This window comes from Natator depressus, chromosome 18 (genome assembly GCF_965152275.1).
Source record: "Natator depressus isolate rNatDep1 chromosome 18, rNatDep2.hap1, whole genome shotgun sequence".
Taxonomy (NCBI): Eukaryota; Metazoa; Chordata; order Testudines; family Cheloniidae; genus Natator; species Natator depressus.
Window position 1 is genome coordinate 19789592 of NC_134251.1, and position 13861 is coordinate 19803452.

General features: G+C 45.2%; 1 protein-coding gene across 1 annotated transcript in view; it reads right to left on the reverse strand.

Moving 5' to 3' along the window:
- Window positions 1–13861, reverse strand: part of MEGF6 (multiple EGF like domains 6) — a 248824-nt gene that overhangs the window by 51844 nt on the left and 183119 nt on the right. The window contains exons 7-9 of the mRNA XM_074934107.1: window positions 4184–4309; window positions 2512–2634; window positions 1582–1704 (exon numbers count right to left, since the gene is read on the reverse strand). Of these exons, the coding sequence (XP_074790208.1) occupies window positions 1582–1704; window positions 2512–2634; window positions 4184–4309 (372 nt within the window). The remainder of the gene's footprint in view (window positions 1–1581; window positions 1705–2511; window positions 2635–4183; window positions 4310–13861) is intronic.

Here is a 13861-nt window from a genome sequence, read left to right on the forward strand (position 1 = left end):
GAAAGGCAGAACTTCTGCTTAGAGACAAAAAAAATGTTAACCATGCACCCAGTGAGGACACTTGAAGGAAATTAACACCACGAACAGCACTAAATTGGGCCCCTTGCTGGAAGCCTTAGCAGAGAAGCCAAAGCCTCAAAGAGCTGCAGAGACTGAATTAATCTCTCACTTCTAGCAGTGGACATTTCAGAACTGGGCTGAAGCATGCCAGTAGGAGGCTATGTGCATGGGTGAAGCTTGCACTGCAACCGCCAACAGACGTACTGCTTCAGTCTCCAGGGCGGGCAGTCTGGCATCTTTTACCAGTAATATCTACTAACCAGTACCAATGTGAATAAGAAAGCAGCTAGGCATTGAGAGTGGTCCAGATCTTTCCAAGTCACCTGTGTGCCAATTAGCAGCAGAAGCCATGGGAAGACTGGGTTCTTTGCTGGGATATTCACAACGCTAAGAGAAATTAACTGGGCAGATCCACTACTCCCAGACTCGCATTTACCTTTCTCATCTGACACTCCATAAACCTACCTGCTTTAATTTCTTAACCCCATCCAAGAAAGGGAAGGAACATTGCTAATTTAATATGAAACTCCTGTGCTAAGGGAAATATCTTTATATGATCTGCCTGTAGGCTGCAAGGAACTATACTAGTGGGGGAAAACCAGTGTTATTTTAATAGTTGAATAGAGTACAGCATCAGTCCAGTTCTGCACGTCACTCTCAGACCCCATCAGTCAGATTCCTACTCTTGTAAGGACAATTTTAATGTCAACATCTAGATCACAGAGAAGTGCAGTAGCAGCAGGAATGAAGGGTTGGAAGGATGGATCTCATATCATGTTGCTTCTTATAAGAAACAATAAGCCTGAGGGAACACTACTACCCCCCAGTCCAGTGTACTACATAGCTGACTAGCAGGGTATAGCAGAGAACAGCTGGGGTAAGCAAGAACATAGGTAGTGACAAAACCCAACGTTAATTCATTTGCTAGGGGATTAATAACAACAAGGACATCTATGGTGGTTCTTTACCACGTCAGTAATGGACAGTAGAGCTTTACGTGCCAGTGACTTCACTTCGGGCAATTAGCTATCACTGCTGGTCTTCATTAGCCTGATAAAGAACTTACGTGCTTTATCATTTCATAATCCTGAACGTCTCTTTTTCCCTGGGAGGGAATTGACGGGGACACATTAGATCAAGTTCTGCCTCAGTAACAATTCTGCAATTTCACAGACTTCAACTTAGGGAGGACAGAGAGCAGCAGAGTTAGGTCCATTGTTTTTAGATAGCTATTAATACATCATCAAAACCACTGCAGGCAGTTTCATGATCCCTTTAAAGACCCAGCACAGCTCTTGTCCTGGTGAGAGAATAAGCAGTCCCATAAACTTCCCTTGAAAGATGCCACTGAAAACGTCTAGGACTCTCATTGTATCAGCTCACACAGAACAACAGTGGACACAGGTTTTGTCAAGGATTACCTCACTGTTTACTTCCCTTCTTTTTCCCCCTGTCAAAACCAAGTTCTCTCCCCTCATTGTCTGTGGGTTAGTGAGCCCGGGCAAGGCGGTCAATACTTACTGTAGCACTGCTTGCCATCTTCCCCCAGCTCATACCCAGGGTTACAAGTGCATTTAAAGGAGCCGTGGGTGTTGAGACAGCTGTGTGCACACATGGCCAGCCCAGTTGCACATTCATCTATGTCTGCAAGAGAAAGACGGGCAATTACCAAAACCAAGCAGAGCGGCTCTGGCAGTGGAATGCCCTCCAGGAGCACAGCTCCCTGCCTTTCAGTGTGTTCAAGAGAGGGACGGTTTGTGGGGCTCCTTTCTGAACTGCACACACAGACTGGTCTCTGGTCCCTCCTAAGAGATAAAAGCTGGAAATAGCCATGTACAGCTACATGATGGAACTAACTGGAACTTAAGTAGAGTGGGGAGGTTGGGGAGAAATATGGCAAACGTACATTGTTGAATCGGTTGCCACATGTCTTGTGCACAGCTAGGAAACGCGTATGATTGTCTTTCCTTTGTACTGCACTACTGCATTTCTGGAAGCAGGGATCACTGGCTCAAAAGCCTACGTTGGTGGGAATAGTGGGTTGTACCCTCTTCTTTTCCAAAACCTCTGCCACAGACTCAAACCAGAGACCAAGCATTTCATTTTTGGTGTTTCTAACTTTTTTTTGGGGGGGGGGGGGGGAGTGATTCCTTAGATTCCACTGCACCTCCCCCCACACTGGTGTCAGGACCATAAGCAGAGACACCAGCAAACAGAAGGACTGCAATCAGGAGCTATTCATCTGTTCACAGGAGACTTCCAGCCCCACTGCTAGATCAGTGAAGTATGGCTGCTGGACAGATTTAAACTAATCACAGGAAATCTTGGATGCTTTCCTGAGCTGAACCTCTGGAAAAGCGTAAGGTTCATTTGTCACTATGTTAGCCACCAACATTAACAATACCAAGGGTTGTGTCTCTCTCCATGCACGCTGCATTGTGGGTACTGTACCTTCACAGGCCTGGCTGTCAGCTGCCAGTCGGTAGCCGGGGTGGCACTCGCAGTGCACTACTCCACGGCGATTTTGGCATTGGTGCATGCAGCCTCCATTCCTATTGGCACATGGGTTCCTCACTACAGAGACAGAGCAGGGAGCAAGTAAACATCATTTCAAACAGATCCTCTCTCTTGCTGGCATTAGCCTAGTGGAAGAATAAAGCGCTGAGTGGTCATGGAGATCAAGGAGAGACTGTAGTTCATTTAATACAATCCATGAATACAAGACAGAAGCTCCATTCCTGGGAGAAAAGCTCCTCATTTGCAGTAAGGACTGCCCTGGACATGGCCCAAAACTCAAAGTGAACCCTGAACTCTTTTGGGGACTCACTGGAAATGCATTTACCAAGCAGTCTCTGGCAGCGCATGCCTATCCCACAGGTTCTGTGCACAAACTGTCAGATATGTCAAACTGTCACAGCATCAGCTGCCCCCCAAAATCCCCAAGTACTTCACAAAGTTTGTAAACTCTAAGTACACCGAAGTCACTTCCCCGATAAACCGCAGACTCTTCTGGGGTGAAGCATGGCAGCTATTCAACAGCTAACATAAACACTACACAACATTTCAGGACAGGAAGTGAAAAACACCAACCTATCCACCTGAAATCACCATGGGAGTTTTAGGTAGACGGAATGCAATTAAGTTGCGATTAAGCCAGGACAACCTGGAAGGTGATCTCTGGGGATCCTTACTTACTATATATGAATATTCAGGACCTTGGTTTTATGCCTCACCTGAGAAGGAGGGTGTACATAGTGTGAGGTCCTGGCAAAGCAATGGGCTGACCTTAATGAACCATTTCCTGCAGAACACTGTGCAGTCCCATCCCTGTACAGTGATCAAGAAGGAAAAGCAGGGCCAATCTCTTCCAAGGACTTTTTACTAAGAGATATGCTAATTCTGACCTGTTCCAGGAGCCAGGCAGATATGCAATTGTGAAATCCCATTGGATGCTCCATTTATCAGATCCGAGATGGTCCTGTTCTCCCAGCAGCTCCATAACAAAGACCTCCCTTCTCAGCACTTATGCCAACTGCTATGCATGAGAAGCCTGAGCTTCTACTCCTTCCCTTTTCAAGCTTCCTCCCCTCCCCAGCAGGAGAGGCAGGACAGCCTTAAATCTGTCCTAGGGCAGGAGGAAAGTGCAGGGGTTTCTGTTCCACTGATATACTGCTGCTCCTTTACTTCCTCAGGAGAGCATGTCCCAATATGATTTCACTTGGTTTGGCCAGGCTCCTTTCTGCTCTTCCTCAGCTTCCAAAATAATTCCCAGAAGAAGTCCAAGGCAATATAATAAGCAGAATTGGCACCAGCTTCTACTACAGTGCAGCATCCCAATCTGATCTGCTCCACCTCGGAGCATGCAGTTGTGGCATCCCCCTGGTTTGTGTTCAGTTAGCACTACGAGCTAGTCTCTAAATTATTATTAACCGTTTCACATCTGGTTCCTCTCTAGGAATGTGAGTGGGAACATGGGAATAACAATCAACAATGTCGAACTCCTACAGCACTGGACTTCCTTTTAAATAAATCTAGCTGTGGGTACAACCTGGGAAAGCAAAGACAAAAGAGAAGGAGTGCCTCTGAATTCACAATTCACTCCATGTGCTCAGAGCAGACTCACGGACACAGTGCTTGCCATCCTCCTTCAGGTGGTAATTGTACCGGCACTGGCACTGATGCTGTGTTAGGGTCAGCTGCACGCAATCGTGTTCGCATCCACCATTGCTGACGGCACAGGTGTTCACAGCTAGGAGGGCAAAGGGTAAAAATGATTAGAGCAGGCTGACAAACAGTATGCAAGAGTCTGCTTTGCGAGAGCGAGGGCAAAATACAGGCACCAATATGCAGATTTACGAATACAGCAGGAATCAGACTGGCTAATAAGAATTCCAAACTCTAGAGCATATTCAGTCCTGGCATAAGTGGAGGCAGTTCCTGGTGAGTCTTTAAACTGTGCTATATAAACACAGATTATTGTTGTCATAAGCATCTATTCTGTATTCAATACACAAGATATATGAGACAATATTGTGCTATGAAGATATTCTGGGCAGTACACCCAGACCCAGGGCACTGTTCTTCAATGATGAGAGCAGCTCTATTCCGCAGCGTGAGTCAGCATCTTTAAAACACTGTTTACTATAAATCTTTATTTCCCAGTACAGCTCCCAGCTGCTCCTCAGGGAAAGGAACATAGGCCAGAACATTTCTGGCTTGGATTACATAATCTAAAGCTAAATTCAGAAAGCTACATGGGAGGGAAGTTAACAACAAGCATGTTTGCTTTATAAACGCTAATCCCTTCCTAGCAGGTGGCAGTGTCAGAGGGCAGGGACTGGGGACTGCTTGTTTATCACTGAAACTCTTGCAGTTGTTCTCAAAGGCACTGACTGCAGGTTCAATAGCCCAGCTAGTTCAAGTCAATAATGACTGTTTAGTGAAGGGCCATCTCTGGCATATTCAAATGCTTCCTTGTGACAAAATGATATAGAAAATTAACTTTCTGGACTGGACGCACACGAAAGACACTCTGATTACATAGGATGAGGCCATGAAGTTATGTCACAGACTCTGCTGGGAAGACCTAGGGAGATGTGTTCTAAGCCACACCTATAGGCCAGTAGCGTAGCCGGGGGGGGAGCGGCTGCTCCCCCTCTGAGCACAAGTGGCGCCATTTTAAATGGTTACTCAGCGGCGGCACTCCGGGCTTTCACGCGCTCCAGCTAGGAGGGGGCCTTCACTCGCTCCGGGTCCTCGGCGGCGGGGGCCTTCAGTGCCCCCAAGGACCCAGAGCGCCGCCCGGGGAGTACAAGCGGGTGGCACCTTTTTTTAGGTGCCCCTGTTCGCTCCACCTAGATACGCCACTGCTGCAGGCTTGCACATAAATCCGGCATTCTAACCTCCAATTTGCTGCTTTGAAAAATGTGACCTCCACACAAAAGTTAGTGGGCTTGTTTCTCCATTCACCTTATAACTTGTGTTATAACTATCGAAGCCACTTAGTTGTCTTCTTGTTAACAAAGAGATGTAGAGAGTTTAGAGAGAGATGTGCTGACAGGGAGTACCATCTAGTGGTTAGCACAGGAGACTGGGAATCTGGATTCTTGAGTTCTGTTCTTGGCCATGGCATTAAGTTTCTATGTAGCCTTGAGCAGGTCACTTCAACTCTCTGTGCCAAGGAACTTTACATAAAGAAAACAAATTGTTCTTATGACCTGGGATGGCAGGTTGCCTCCAGTGAGGTTCCTCAATTAGCCTGCTCCCCACTATGGTAAATTACCCTTAAAGAGTAACATAAGAACATAAGCATGGCCATATTAGTCAGACCAATGATCCCAGTACAGATCCTTGGGCAACCCTGCTAGTTACCTCTCTCCACTGTGATCATTTATTCCTACCCTTTGTTTCCTATCTTTTAACCACTTACTGATCCATGAGAGGACCTTCCCTCTTATCCCATGACTGCCTGCTTTGCTTAAGAGCCTTTGGTGAGGGATCTTGTCAAAGGCTTTCTGAAAGTCCAACTACACTATATCCACTGGATCCCCCTTGTTCACATGTATGCTGACCCCCACAAAGAATTCTAATAGATTGGTGAGGCCTGATTTTTCTTCACAAAAGCTGAGCTGACTCTTTCCCAACATATTGTGTTCATCTGCATGTCTGATCATACTGTTCTTTACTATATTTTCAATCAATTTCCCTGGTACTGAAATTAGACTTACTAGCCTGTAATTGCCAGGATCACTTCTGGAGCCTTTTCTAAAAATCGGCATTACCTTAGTTATCTTCCAGTCCTCTGGTACAGAGGCTAATTTAAGTGATAGGTTACATAGCAGATATGCAATTTCATATCTGAGTTCCTTCAAAATTCGTGGGTGAATACCATCTGGCCTGGTGACTTATTACTGTTTAATTTATTGATTTGTTCCAAACCCTCCTCTACTGACACCTCAATCAGGGACAGTTCCTCAGATTTGTCACCTAAAAAGACTGACCCAGGTGTGGGAATCTTCCTCACATCCTGTGCAGTGAAGATTAATGCAAAGAATTCATTTAGTTTCTGCGCAACGGCCTTGACTTCCTGTGTGGCAGGTTTCCTGCTTCTGATGTACTTAAAAAAAATTGCTGTGAGTTTTTGTCTTTTGCTAGTTCTTCAGATTCTTTTTTGGCCTGCCTAATTATACTTTTGCACTTGACTTGTCAGACTTTCTATTTTACTCAGTAGGATTTGACATCCAATTTTTAAAGGACGTCTTTTTTGTGTCTGTCTCTTTTACTCTATTGTTTAGCCATGGTGGCAATTTTTTGGTCCTCTTATTGTTTATTTTTATTTCGGGGTATACATTTACTTTGAGCCGCTATTGTGTTGCTTTTAAAACGTTTCCATGCAGCTTCCAGGCATTTTGTAACTGTTCTTTTTAATTTCTGTTTAACTAGCTTCCTCATTTTTATGTAGTTCCCCTTTCTGAAGCTAAATGCTACTATGGTGGGTTTCTTTGGGAGTCCTCCCTCCCCTCACAAGGGCATTAAATTTAATTACATTATGGTCACTATTATTGAGCAGTTCAGCTATATTTACCTTTTGGACCAGACCCTGTGTGCCACTTAGGACTAAAGCAAGAATTGCCTCTACCCTTTTGGGTTCCAGTACTAGCTGCTGCAAGAAGCGGTCATTAATAGTGTCTAGAAATTTTATCTCTGTATGTCATCCTGAGGTGATGTACCCAGTCAATATGGGAAGAGTTGAAATCCCCCATTATTATTGGGTTTTCTGTTGTTGTTGTTGCCTCTCAAATCTCCCTGAGTATTTCACAATCACGGTCAACATCCTGGTCAGGTGGTCGGTAGTATATTCCTATTGCTATACTCTTATTATTCAAGCATGGAATTTCTATCTCTAGGCTTTCTTTCACATATAGTGCCACTCCCCTACCACTCAATCCTTAGCCTCTCCACTAAGATGAACAAGTATACTAACAAAGGTTTGAATGGATATGTGAACATAGTATCTGTAATAACTGAACTGAGAAACCTGCTCATTTCATACAGGCCACCAAAAAACTATCCAACCGCACTGACTTTTGGTCACTACACACCCAGGAGAGATTAAAAACGTGTGTGTGTGGCATTACGCATCATACTTTAGAGTTAGAATCATAGAATCATAGAATATCAGGGTTGGAAGGGACCCCAGAAGGTCATCTAGTCCAACCCCCTGCTCGAAGCAGGACCAATTCCCAGTTAAATCATCCCAGCCAGGGCTTTGTCAAGCCTGACCTTAAAAACCTCTAAGGAAGGAGATTCTACCACCTCCCTAGGTAACGCATTCCAGTGTTTCACCACCCTCTTAGTGAAAAAGTTTTTCCTAATATCCAATCTAAACCTCCCCCATTGCAACTTGAGACCATTACTCCTCGTTCTGTCATCTGCTACCATTGAGAACAGTCTAGAGCCATCCTCTTTGGAACCCCCTTTCAGGTAGTTGAAAGCAGCTATCAAATCCCCCCTCATTCTTCTCTTCTGCAGACTAAACAATCCCAGCTCCCTCAGCCTCTCTTCATAAGTCATGTGCTCTAGACCCCTAATCATTTTTGTTGCCCTTCGCTGGACTCTCTCCAATTTATCCACATCCTTCTTGTAGTGTGGGGCCCAAAACTGGACACAGTACTCCAGATGAGGCCTCACCAGTGTCGAATAGAGGGGAACGATCACATCCCTCGATCTGCTCGCTATGCCCCTACTTATACATCCCAAAATGCCATTGGCCTTCTTGGCAACAAGGGCACACTGTTGACTCATATCCAGCTTCTCGTCCACTGTCACCCCTAGGTCCTTTTCCGCAGAACTGCTGCCTAGCCATTCGGTCCCTAGTCTGTAGCGGTGCATTGGATTCTTCCATCCTAAGTGCAGGACCCTGCACTTATCCTTATTGAACCTCATCAGATTTCTTTTGGCCCAATCCTCCATTTGTCTAGGTCCTTCTGTATCCTATCCCTCCCCTCCAGCATATCTACCACTCCTCCCAGTTTAGTATCATCTGCAAATTTGCTGAGAGTGCAATCCACACCATCCTCCAGATCATTTATGAAGATATTGAACAAAACCGGCCCCAGGACCGACCCCTGGGGCACTCCACTTGACACCGGCTGCCAACTAGACATGGAGCCATTGATCACTACCCGTTGAGCCCGACAATCTAGTCAGCTTTCTACCCACCTTATAGTGCATTCATCTAGCCCATTGTGTGTGTGTGTGGCTGGTCTTGAAAATACAACCTATAATGGAAATACAGAAAGGGCTCCCATCACTCAGATTGCAGAAGAAATTGCTGTACCAATAGGGAAGAATCTTATGAGGGGACTGCCACAGTCCCTAACTAAACACAACTCTCCACAAACCAGCACTGCTCAGGTAATCACAATTCTTGAGCAGCCTCCAAAGTATCGCTAACCAGTCAACCCTGGAAAGCTAATGCTAATAAAACTCTGCCTATTTTCCACGGGATCCCTATGTTCCTATAAAGTTCTCTTCTGTAAAAGCATATGCTTCTCTGGCAAACACCGCAACGTTCCAGCTCACTCATTTTTAAATATTATTTTACAACATAATTGCAAGAGGACAGCATGCAGCACCATTAGCACTTAGAATCCATAGCTCTTCTTATCCCGGGATCTCAGAGGGCTTTATAAACATGACTTACTGAAGCCTCTCTATCCCCAGGGTGGTGCACAGGAAAACAAACACATGACTAACCCCTGAATGGAGTGGGACTGAAATTCTGGCCAGAACTCCAAGTGAACTGAACCTTTGGGAGGTTCAGAAAGTTTGTCGTCTTGCCCTTATTAGGCTAGGGATACTGAACGCCTCATTTACTCGCCTTTGGGTGCTCTATACCAGTGGTTCTCAACCAGGGGTCCGGGGCTCCCTAAGGGGCCGTGAGCAGGCTTCAGGGAGTCCGCCAAACAGGGCCAGCATTAGACTCACTGCAGCCCAGGGCAGAAAGCCAAAGCCCCTCATGTGGGGTTGAAACCCGGGGTTCCACCACTCGGGGCTGAAGCTGAACCTTAAGAAATGCAGCTTTGCAGGGGGCCCTGTAGCAAGGGGCCTCAGGCAATTGCCCTGCTTGCTACCCCTAATGCCAGCCCTGGCTTTTATATGCAGAAAAACAGTTGTCGTGACACAGGTGGGCCATGGAGTTTTTACAGCATGTTGGGGGGGCAGGGGGGGCGCCTTAGGGAAAAAAAGGTTAAGAACACCAGCTCTATACCTCCTCCTTAGAAGATATGCCGAGTGCCCCTCTTAGCCTGATTTGGGGTGTTGCAGGACACCTCCCTTATCGGACTGGGGTAGGAGTGCTAGAATGCCTCCCTTGGCCTCGTCAGTGGGGGAATTCAGCACATACTGCAGTTGTAAATTGATTTTTCATTTGTTTTTTATAGCTCACTTTGAAACACAAAGACCTTCTCCTATAGAAAGGGTTATGAACAGCTGGAAAGAAGGTCTGAGGACTTTGCCCAGAAACAAAAGGCTAAGAAGTTATATCAAATGACAGCTCATGGTGTTTATAACTTGTAAGTCAAATACAGTACAGCTCCTTCGCTCATCTATGAAAAATGACCTGAGGTTGGATGTTTACAGTAAGGAAACTGACCTCTCAGGCTTGTTCAATGCCTTTCATTTTCCCTCCTAATTAAATCCATTTAACCTGCACCTTTTTAACAAACAGTTTCTACTGTAGCAAAGTAGACCAATGAAATACTGAAAGCTATTTGATTAAGCCAGTCTATTTTTACCAGAACGTTAGCGAAACCCCAATATTCTTCACTATGGTTGTGCAGACATTTGATCCAGGGTACACATGGAAAAAACCACAAAAATGTTCTGATTTTTCTACAAACAATTCTCCAAACCGAATCTGTTCAAACCAGAGCTCAGGACCTCTATGATACAGAACAGTTTGAACTTCCATTTGCATCAAGGCAAACATGAGTCTCTGATTAACTAAACAATATTTTGGGGAATAAAACTAACTTAACTGGGTCAAAATGTTGAAGAATGCTGCTCGGCGCTGGAGCAAGAACTATCAGCCTGGGTTAATTTTCCTGATTTTTAAAAGTTTGTTCTACTTTGACAGAGGCAATAGAAGTAGTTGGCATTGCTGAAAAATTATAGGTACATTACTTGAGTTATAACGGAGCTGGGTGGTGGCAATTTTAAATGTTCTGGTATATTAAAATGTTTAATAAAAACATATTCAAAGCCTCTATAAAGCAGTTATAGTTCTTGGGTTTTTTTTTTTTAAAAAATCATTAAAATAATGCTAAACTCAGCCAGTAAATATCTCCATATGGGAGAAACACAAGGCCAAATTTTAAAATCCAACACATCTTAAATCCAGAATAAGCTCACAGTATGAAACCATTCATTAGAGTCTGGAGTCTAAGTTGCCTTCGTGACCCATCAATTCTATACATCAGATTTTTAAAGATTTAAAACCTGAAGTCAAAGTTCTTGTCTTTTTTCATTTGAAAGCCATCATCATGCTGTGCTGACAGCCCAGGAGAGGGAAGTCTTCGAAGACAGCCACACAGCAGTAATAGCGTGGGCAGCAGCAGTGCAGGTTCCCCAAAGCAGATTTGAAAGGACCACTTCTACAGCTAACAAAACCAGGTTTCATCTCCCACATCCATTTAGTCCCTAGCCTTTCCACTGAGACATGCCAACCAGATGCCACATGCTAACAATTGTGATCATAGATTTTTGAGATGGGGACAATCGTCCGTAATGAGGCTGAGTGAAACTTCCAGCACATCACATGGACGCCATCCAAGCACTGTCAGATGGCAAATGACTATCAGTCACGATAAAGCTGGGTTGGACATAAGCAACTAGTGAAAGGATATACATCCCATTACCAAGCGACTGACCAGCAAGTCCTCCTTGACAAAGGTCTTTTAGAAGAAAGCCCTTGGAACGCTGTGACTGACTGCTACCATGTCTTTGCCATGACTTTTCAGAGGCACTGAAACCAAATATGGTGTGACGATGGGCTGTGAAGTGCCTTGACACCTTGCTGCAAAAGCCAACTCAAAATATTTGAGAACTAATAAACACAAGCCAAAAGGTAAAGCAGCAGGAACGTTGGGCTCTTACAGGTATTTTATTTCCTCTCATTCTCCTCCCCACCTCCCCAAAGTGCCGTACATTGTGTTAGCAAATTTATTGTTAAAGACTAATAATCCCATCTGAGCCTCATAAATTCTGACAGTGGACATGCTGACTAATGAACCCTAGTGTTCTATTTGTGTTAACCATGCCGGGTACATTCCAGCCCGGTACAAGTAATAGGAGCCAGACGTCATTCTCTGGCAAGAGGCATATGGACAAGAGAGTTCTGGTTGGCATCACTGGCTATTCAGCATGAAGTAGTTTATGGTGGAAAGGATCAAAGCAATAACATCATATTGCTTTTAATATATACCACCCACATTACACTGAATAGCAGCAATGCTCTCAGATGCAAGCACTAAGATGTGCCAGGAAAGAAGCAGACTGGCTGAATTCAAACACAGGGAATGGCAAGAACTAAAGAGTAAACAGCTTCCTCTTTTTTTCTTCTTAAAGGAAGGGCCGTTTAGTCCTGGGCCTCCTTAGGATGCGGTCTCACAGAGCAGTGAGTGAAGGCTAATAAGACTCATTATTGGACTGATTTGAATTATTAATCCCTTTCTTTACAAAGCCACACTAAAACAAATTTCCATCCCCAGATGCTTTCCCTAGCTGACCCTTTCTGTGACAGTGCTGCCAAACCCAGTGTCATATTTTGTATCATGTGGATTTGTGAGAGAAAAACTAGACAGATTTTCCACAGATGATATTTCACAGCTTTAAAAGAGACCGAACTATTTCCATCCCCTCTGCTTCTAGAGTGAGTTTTATGTTTGGGAAAGGTTCTGGGCTGAGAGCCCTAGAGTCCGAGGTCCTCAGCTGACCCCAGCACAGATACACCATGGACAGTGCCAGTGTTTGCCACATACGGAAAGCCATGTCTAGTCTGATAATAGAATGGACTGAACCAACTGACAAAGAAGCACACCTCAGGGTCACATTTGGCAAATGTATGCATCTGGCTCATTACTGCAGCTGAAAGTCAAACCGAGCCCTTGTGGTTGCAGGCAGCAGTTCCTCTGCAGTCTCGGAAGAGCAGATGCCAGTAGTAGCTGTCAGAAGTACATCTCACTTGAAGGTCTCTCGTCCCTATCTCCCAGGGACCAATTTCAGAATGTAGAGGGGTAAGTGCAACGTCCACTCCCATTCATTCACTCTTTAGATTACCTGCTTAGACTGCTCTGTATCCCATTTAGCAATTCTGATTCAGCTTTGAATCAGCAAAGCACTTAAGCAAGTGCTTAATTTATATGCCTAAAGTTAAGCACATTGTAACAGGGTAGCTGGCCTCTTAAATGCAATCAGGCCCAGCGCTTCTGTTCCAATCCAGGTGCAACCTAGTTTGGTGCAATAAGCAGGGCAGGTCTACTTCGGGGCAGTAATAAATGAGGAACAGCCCAAAGGCATGTGACAATTCAGAGTCCAGAGAGGGAGACAGAAAAGCCAAGGGATCTAGAGAAGCAGAGAGCTCAGGAGAAGAGCAAAGCTGGGCTGGTAGCTGCAGGGAGAGGATGCCACTGAAGGAGAGAGCGGTGAGAGTTCCCTAGTTGGGCTGTGGAGGCAGAGATCAAGCTGGCGAAATCAGAAGGCAGAAAGACAGTGTGCAGGGGTCACCTACAAACTTCCCCAGGTCGGACAGCCATGGCCAGAGAGGGCTGAGAGCAGCAGAGGGAGATGCTTGCTGGCCCTCTGAGCCAGAGGGCTGAGACTGGAGGTTCAGACAGGGCTGTAGGCTGGGGAATGACAGAGGGGAGCCCAATGTCATCTCTGGGCAAGAGCGAGAACTAGATCCAAGACTGAAAACGGGAGGAGAAGCACCCTCCCTAGAAGGGCTGGACTAAGGCCTGGTGAGATGACAGGCCCATACCTGACAGTCTAAAGAGATGCCAGAGTCTAAAGCAAGACACGAGAGCTGCACCAGAGCAGCTGAGCGTGGTAAGAGACGCCATGGCAGTAGCTGGTGTGCTGATGGTTTACTGAGACTTGAAAGAGTCCATGTACTATTGGGACTGAAGCAACACACAAAACATCAAAACACAGTCCTTCCATCCACTCCAATAAATCCCTGGTATACTTGAGATTTCTTCATCTAACATACTCTTAATGACATAAATAGGGATATATTGTG